Below are 8,883 nucleotides of genomic sequence, written 5' to 3'. Positions count from 1 at the left end.
TACCAATTATATGGTGCCCAGTCCGTGGAGGAGAGTCTCCTCTCCTCCACCCTGGGTACCAACCGCACATGATCTGCTTACTTCCCGCATGGTGTGCACAGCCCCATACGGAAAGTATGCAAATCAATGCATTCCTAGTTGTGCGGAATCCCCACAATTCCGCAAATTTAATGAACATGTTGCTTTTTTTCCGCGATGCGATTTTTTCGCGGAAAAAAATGCAACATTTGCACAAGATTTGCGGAATACACTGAAAATAATGGGAGGCATATGTAAGCGTTTTTTTCGCGTTTTTATCACGTTTTTATAGCGAAAAAACGCGAAAAAAAACGCGAAAAATACTGAACGTGTGCACATGGCCTCAGACAAACTATTTTCCTTTGCTGGAGCTCAGGGAAAATCTGAACTGCTCAGGGCTGCCACCCAAGTGAAACCAGGAGCCAATATAGACTGGCTCCTCTCTCAAAGGAAGGGAGCCAGAGTTTGTAAGAGGGAGTGAACCTATTGGTGACGCAATCCCTCCACCACCCACAACATTTAAGAGGGAGCCCATTAGGGACCCGCATCTTGGAAGTTCTTGATGAAGAACCCACATGCGGGGCAAAAAAAAATAAATAGGTGTTTTCAGTGTAAAACTGACCACACGTTGAATTTAAACATTCCTCCATCTTTTCCAGAAGGTCCAGATTGTGGGTGTCTGCTTGAAGAAGTGTGAAAATTTGAAGTGTTTGTGCAATGTGCCAGAATTTAAGTGGGATTACCAATCCCAAGGCACCACAGGGTACCACTCCTGGGACACTCTGGGCTTTCATACTTCGCCTAATAGTGTTGATCCTGGGTGGAGGTGGGTTGGTGGGGTTAGTAGCGTCTCTTCCTACAGATGACTATGCATGCCACCTGGCGTCCTAGCCAGCGCACCAAAGCCAGAGTGCATGATGTATGCAAAAGGCCGACCGGACCGGAGTTGCCTGTTGAAAAGATGCTACACTTGGTCCTGGCCAAAAGGTCGCTATACAGACATTTCACTTAAAGGATAAGTGATTGCAAAGATTAAGAAAACCCTAGGATTCCCCAGGGACTGCCCCTTGCTGTTGATCCCTTTTGGTTTTACCATAATCTCCTGGATTAGCGGTCATTCCTAGAGCCATTCATAAGTGACTTCAGGAACGATGCGCAGGGGAAAGTAATCTTCTCTAGTATCCTCAGTGCACTTTCTTCTCACTAATCCTATAACCTTTGAATAAGGGCATTATATGGATCGATCCAAATCTTCATCTACTTTGACAATAGCCAGAATACTAGATATTGTATGTATTAAGATTTAGCTCCTGATTGGCATATAGGAGTAAAAAGCGCCTCCTAATGAATCTGGCGCATCTTATCACTGGCATGCGCCTCGCCTTTAAGTGGTGTGGCTTTGCAAGAATTTGTTGGCAAAGTTTCGCCGTGTCCTGCCCATGCCCCGCCTAAGAGTGGAGTGAAAATGCCTAAAATTGCAACATTTATACACAACTTTGAGATTGAAAAGTCACAAAACTTTCTCACAAGTGGTTTACGCTTTGATGAATTGGTGCCTTAGTTTTCAAGTAATAAGGTCAGACTGCCTAAGCCAGAAGAGTTGTCATAAGGACATTGAAAGGATAGATAGGTGCCGCTCACTTAAACATTGGAAGATCAAGTTTGTGATGAACAGCCACCTTGAAGTAGAAACTATTGCACCTGTAACCTTTGCTACTCATTACAAAGCAAAGAAGAAAGATGACAGGAGAGATCACACACTTGCAGACAGCGCTGTCAATCAGGAGTAAAAAGGAGGCGCTCGGCACGTCATGGGTGCACAAAACATCCTAAATTGCAAATGTGAATAAAGTTGTTTCTGCATAAAGAACATCTAATGCCACTAGGCAAAAATTTACAAAATGGAACATGAAGTTCTTAGCCACTGCCACGTCACGGTGAACCTCTCCGTGGGTCACTAACCTTTTCCTAGCCTGAAAGGTGTGGCACTGTGCACCAGCGCTCCAGGTGACCGCACCCATGCTGCAAGGCGTGACTCCAGGCCACCCCACCCCATAGGCACAGCACCAACACCTAGTGAGAGGAGCAAAAACTCATCTTCCACATGTTCTCAGATTAAGAAATGCGATTAAAAAATAGGCAGGACACCTCTTTGGGTATCCTGCTAATTAATTCCACCTGCGCCTATGTTTTCTCGTTACGCCTTTTATCAGATTACTTATTTTTATATTTTGATCTGGCGTTTCGGAACCCGACCAAATATGTGTTTTATTATTATTATTATTGTTTTATTTTTAATGGGGCAAAATGAAGTTGATTTGAATTGTTACATTATTTTTATTTTTTAAAATTTTTAAAAACTTTTTTTTTTTTTTTCCTGCTTTGATAGTCATCTGAGGAGACTAGAAGCGGTGATCTTCTGATCGCTTGTGCTACCCATAGCAGGTCTCCAGCAGTCTGGTTGAGCTGCTCTGTATAGCCTGCAGCAGGTGTCATGGCAAACAGTATGAGGAAGCTGCTGGGGGCCATTGTCTCGATTGTCCGGTTGGGCCACATGTCAGCGAAACGTGTAATACATTGTTTTGGTTACCAAGAATTAGTAAAATGGCAGAAGTGAAGTTAAGAGGGAGAAATCCGCTGATCAAGCGACAGAAGAAGGTAACATATCCCCATCTGTCTGATTTTCTTCATGGATGGTGGTAATTTATTATCTACAATGAATGATAGAAACTTCTGGATCAGTGTGAGCCCCGGAGGGAGCGTATTTGATGAGAAAGGAAAGTTTAGACGGCAGTAGAAGATAAACAGGTTACATTGCATGGATATTGCACATATTCAAGTTGTTTTCTAATATAATTGATTAATGATTTTTATATTCATATTAACTTTTTGGGATCCGATTTAGGGGCTCACGTTAGATCCGTGCTCGACATGAAAGTATCTAACATACGTAGAGGTTTTTTCAATAGACCATACTCAGAGCTGCAATTTTTGCGAAGCCCTCGAACACATCAGATGCCCACGGTCCCATCAAAAGTTGTGGGTGACCTAAAACTAAATGGGCATGGGAGTCTTAATGGGGTTGTCCACTTTTCAGGACTTTTTTTTTATACTTGGGTCCATATATTTGGGGCAAGAAATGATGAAAAAAATGTGATTCTTACAGTCTCTTTGTATCCAGGCACATTCATCTTTGATGTGGTCTATGGTTATAAATCAGCTGAGAGCTGGTCAGAAAGAGACAGATAATAGAGTTGCACACTGTCCCATCAGATGGTCAGAACCAGCTCATACCCAGCTTCTCCGATAACTCGCCCTGCAGCCGGCAATAGACAGTGCAAAATACACAGGCGACAGAAGGCAAACGGTGCAATATTTGTGATGAATCCCAATTGCAAAAATAATTTTAGTCCTCAAATACATGTAATTAGCCGAACGAAAAATTGCCCAAATCCTTTTATAGAAGACAACTCCATTTCAAGCTACCGTAATATGGAGGGAATCATTTTACTTTTTGGGACTAAACTTATACATTTGATTTAGAAATTACCTGGTAGAATTGAGTAAGGATTTACACGTGTAAGCACTGGTGAAATAATTTAGAATATTGATTGTAAAGATTGATTATAGGCTCGCAAAGCCGTTTATTCTGGTCTGGCCAAGGCATGCGAGCAGCATCGGACTGGGGAGCCAAGGGCCCACCAGTAACATCAATTCCAGGGCCCCACTTTTCAGCTACATGCAAATATGACATTACATTACCCTCATTCACAAATTTCAATAGCAATAAACTGGGTTAATTATTAAATTAATAAAATGCCTTTATCTGTATAAAATGAATCATCTGTTTTTGTGCCAAGTACTGCTCATATAAGAGGGTGGTGACCCATTCCTTCATGGGGGCCCACCGGAGGATTCTCCTGTAGGCCAGTCCGAGCCTGCAAGCGAGTCCAACACACAGGAGAGATACAGATAGGAATAGATGATAGATAATAATAGATAGATAAATAGATAGATAATAGACAGATAGATGATAGATAATAATAGATAGATAGATAGATGATAGACAGATAGATAATAGATGATAGATAGATGATGGATAGATTGATAGATGATGGATAGATAGATAGATAAAAGATAGATAGATAGATAGATAGATAGATAGATAGATAGATAGATAGATAGATAAATAGATAGATAGATGGATGGATGGATAGATAGATAGATAGATAGATAGATAGATAGATAGATAGATAGATAGATAGATGATAGATAGCTCATAGATAGATTATAGATAGCTCATAGATAGATGATGGATAGATAATAGATAAATAGATGATGGATAGATAGATAGATAATAGATGATGGATGGATGGATGGATGGATAGATAGATGATGGATAGATTTTATATGTGGTATAGATGACAGACACTTTTTAACCATATCTCTGGATATAATTTCTTCATTACTTGTTATTGGGCACAAGTATTTGAAGAGGTGTCAGGACTGATTTCTAGCACCCTCCTTCTGGTTCTGCTTAAGATGACTCAGATTTATTCCCAGCACTTGTACAACATTTATTGAGGACACACCAGACTTGTACTTAAAGGGATTGTCCAGGACTTTAACACTAACGGCCTATCCTTAGGATAGGTTGTCAATGTCTGATCGGTGGGGGTGCGAAACCGGGCTACTCCACCAATCAGCTGTTGAAGGGACTGCTCAGTTATAGATTTGCACAGCAGAGCTCCGTTAACCGTAACAGCAGCCACAACTGGATATTGGACATCTGTCTCTAAGGCTGGGTGCCGACGATCCGGAACGATCAGCACTTTGCATGCAGTTCATGTTCGCTGCGTCCAAAGCGCTGCCATCTATTGAACATGGGTAAATCCGTATGTGATCACTGAACCGTGCAGATTCACTGCATCCCAATGCATTCTATTGGTGAAATTTCTCTTGTGGAGGCTAGCATCCCTACAAGATAAACAGACATGCTGCGGTCTGGAAAGACGTGCCACATGTCAGTGTCCACTGCTTTTCCACAGGCGTCTGTGGACACAAAGTGGACATGGGATTTCTTGAAATCCTATCCGCTATGCTGTAACATCTGGACACTGCTGGTTTGACACTGCATAAGTACACATCGTGGGTACATACCCTTATTCCTATCACTATGAGGTAGATGTGCAGGACCCGGCCGCATCCAGTTTTCCATCTATAGAGCTGTGCAGCTGTATAACTGAGCAGTTCCAGCCACCGGGAGCAGCTGATCGGTGGAGGAGCCGGGCGTTGCACCCCCACTAATCAGACATTGCTGATCTATCCTAAGGATAGGCGATCAAAATTAAAGTAATGGACAACCCCTTTAACAGTCCATTGCCTGTAACAAAAAAAACAAAATGTGACTGATTTTAGTGGTAAAAAAAAAAATCACAACTTTGTAAAAAAAAATAAAATAAATTTGATTTGTATCTTTCCGTTGACAGAGCTTTGTGAGGACGTTTTTCGTTTGGCAAGCTATCATTTTTTGGGTGTCTTTTGGGGTACACTCAACGTTTTCAATCTTTCCTCTGGGTTTCCTCTTTGGTTTCTCCGTATTTTGCAGATTTCTCTGCTTGTTAAAATTGTAAGATAGAAACAAAATGAATAGTGATGAGCGAAAGTGCTCGTTATTGGAGCATGGTCGTACGCTAACCAAGTGTCTTCGGCGTACTCGAGTAATATATTCAAGTCGAATTGGGCAAAATGGGATGATTTGAACTTTTATATAATTTTTATTGTGTAAAATATTAAAAAAATGTTTTTACTTGCTTCAATAGTCAACAGCCGCAACACATGCATGGATTCCCTGTTTGTTAGACAATCCCTGCATGTATTACGGCTGTCAAACAGCTGAGAGACATGCAACTGCGAGGACTCAAATATATTTTACGAGCACACCGAATAACACCTTATTTGAGCACGTTCTCTCATCATTAAAAATGAACATATACCCTGCTGTAAGTAAGAAAGTGAAAAGTAATAGTGCATATAAATAACTTGGGGTACCCAGTAAATGCTGTTTTTGATTTAAAAATAAGTGTAAAAGCCATCCCACCACGACAAGGTGACCCCATCGGGATGGTCCTAACCTCTAGTATTAATATCTGACCATGTGTCAAAGCGACGTCAATGTGAATAAGAGCTGAGCAGGATCGGGGCCTGACTATGGACACCCAGCAATGGGAAGCTATATAAACGTAATGCCCAGCTCAAAGAAAGGATGGCGCAGGTGGGATGGCTTTTGTGCTTTTCTTTTTAATCAAAAACAGTGTTTACTAAGTAGCCTGTGTTATTTTTATGCACTATTGCCTTTTTACTTTTTTATAGGACCGGTTATGTTCATTTTGCTTCTATCTTGGAGTTTAATGGCCAGTATGAACATGCTCCTACACGTTGCATGTATACCAACTTATACTCCGGTTCATTTATTTCAGTTTTGTTAAAATTGAGCAGCTTTTCTTTTCCAAAACACAAGGTAAACAAAGATTTATGTTTTCTTTCGGAAAGACATTGACAAAAAGGAACCTGGGTTTTTTTTTTGTGTTGGCATCAGTCCTGCCAGCGGGAACAGCCACAAATCTACAATCTAAAATATGTGAAATCGAGACAGGTAAATGGACCTCCCGCCTGATCAGAAAGCCCGTACAAGCATGAAGGGAATCGCTGGAGATGCTTTCCCGGCTTTGTGCTCTGTGATTATTTGCACACTCTGTGCACACGTTATTCCTCTGCACAGATGCACAGACCCCATATTACAATGTGCGCACCGCGATTGATTAGTGTCAATGCGTCCGAAACAGTGAGAGAAAATAATAAGATGGGTTCATCTGCAATGATAGTAATGACGTGACAATTTACTAAACGAACATACTCTGAAATGTTAATGAGCTTGGCTGGGAACTGGTCCAACTAGGTGTCCCAGGGTAGGGTGTGAGAGTCATGTGGAAGGCTACCACCCATAACCAGAGTCTCGTCAATGGCTATCACCTATCACCATCACCCAGAGTCACGTGAAAGGCTACCACACATCACCAGAGTCTCGTCAATGGCTATCACCTATCATCACCCAGAGTCACTTGAAAGGCTGCCACCTATCACCATCACCCAGAGTCACGTGAAAGGCTACCACCCATCACTATCACCCAGAGTCAAGTGAAAGGCTACAACCTATCACCATCACCCAGAGTCACGTGAAAGGCTACAACCTATCACCATCACCCAGAGTCACGTGAAAGGCTACCACCTATCGCCATAACCCAGAGTCAAGTGAAAGGCTACAACCTATCAACATCACCCAGAGTCACGTGAAAGGCTGCCACCTATCGCCATCCTTCAGAGTCACGTGAAAGGCTACCACCTGTCACCATCACCCAGAGTCATGTGAAAGGCTACAACCCATCACTATCACCCAGAGTCACGTGAAAGGCTGCCACCTATCGTCATCACCCAGAGTCACGTGAAAGGCTACCACCTGTCACCATCACCCAGAGTCAGGTGAAAGGCTACCACCTGTCACCATCACCCAGAGTCACGTGAAAGGCTGCCACCTATCACCATCACCCAGAGTCACATGAAAGGCTGCCACCTATCGCCATCACCCAGAGTCAGGTGAAAGGCTACCACCTGTCACCATCACCCAGAGTCACGTGAAAGGCTGCCACCTATCGCCATCACCCAGAGTCACGTGAAAGGCTGCCACCTATCGCCATCACCCAGAGTCACATGAAAGGCTGCCACCCATCACTATCACCCAGAGTCACGTGAAAGGCTGCCACCTATCGCCATCACCCAGTCACGTGAAAGGCTACCACCCATCACTATCACCCAGAGTCACGTGAAAGGCTGCCACCTATCGCCATCACCCAGAGTCACGTGAAAGGCTACCACCATCACTATCACCCAGAGTCACGTGAAAGGCTGCCACCTATCGCCATCACCCAGAGTCACGTGAAAGACTGCCACCTATTACCATCACCCAGAATCACGTGAAAGGCTACCAGCCATGAACACCCTGGTCGACAGGATACATCATACCTCTAATGATTACCATTTCACAAGCAGTAAAGATTATCACGGAGCATGAAGGTCATTAGTGAGCAGGATCAGATATTTCTAGGATGTGAGAACCCAGATCGGGCTATCTTGTTGAACCATTGGAACTTTCATGACAGATCTTTTGACATGTTGGTAAAGACTATAAAGGTGCTCTACGGCATTTCCCATTGACATAACTGAAAATAATTGCTGTATTAATATCACATTCTGATTCTGCCGAGATAAGCAGCGATATATTGACATTATCTATCACTTTCTGCAGAAGCAGTAGGTCACAAATAACTATTGAAAAATGTTCGTTCCCTGACATTTAGCTCTCTCATAATAAAAGAGGTTCTCAAGCAGCTGCAATGTGCAAACTAAAGTTCTGTCTCGTAAATGCAGCAGCGCCTCATAAAACACGGACAGTGTTATCTTGGTGTACTGTGAGGTAAGGAAACTACGCTTGGACACCATTGGTGTCGCTTCAGGGGTGGACACAGACAGAAAATGGCCCCTGTGCAAGAACAATATACACTCACCGGCCACTTTATTAGGTACACCATGCTAGTAACGGGTTGGACCCCCTTTTGCCTTCAGAACTGCCTCGATTCTTCGTGGCATAGATTCAACAAGGTGCTGGAAGCATTCCTCAGAGATTTTGGTCCATATTGACATGATGGCATCACACAGTTGCCGCAGATTTGTCGGCTGCACATCCCAAAGATGCTCCATACAAGGCAGGATGGATCCATGCTTTCATGTTGTTTACGCCAAATTCTGACC

General features: G+C 42.9%; 1 protein-coding gene across 2 annotated transcripts in view; it reads left to right on the top strand.

The window, feature by feature from the left end:
• The first annotated feature begins 2,342 nt into the window (after positions 1-2,342).
• STPG4 (sperm-tail PG-rich repeat containing 4) overlaps positions 2,343-8,883 on the top strand; it is a 131,992-nt gene continuing 125,451 nt past the window's right edge. The window contains exon 1 of one of the 2 annotated variants that reach the window (XM_077292240.1): positions 2,343-2,676. In XM_077292240.1, coding sequence (XP_077148355.1) covers positions 2,623-2,676 — 54 coding nt within the window. In that variant the 5' untranslated portion in view covers positions 2,343-2,622. The remainder of the gene's footprint in view (positions 2,677-8,883) is intronic. The other variant, XM_077292239.1, reaches the window with a different exon arrangement.

The sequence above is a fragment of the Ranitomeya variabilis genome, chromosome 2 (assembly GCF_051348905.1).
Source record: "Ranitomeya variabilis isolate aRanVar5 chromosome 2, aRanVar5.hap1, whole genome shotgun sequence".
In the NCBI taxonomy this organism is placed as follows: Eukaryota; Metazoa; Chordata; class Amphibia; order Anura; family Dendrobatidae; genus Ranitomeya; species Ranitomeya variabilis.
The sequence above is the reverse complement of the archived record's forward strand: the minus strand, read 5'-3'. Positions and strand labels throughout refer to the sequence as shown.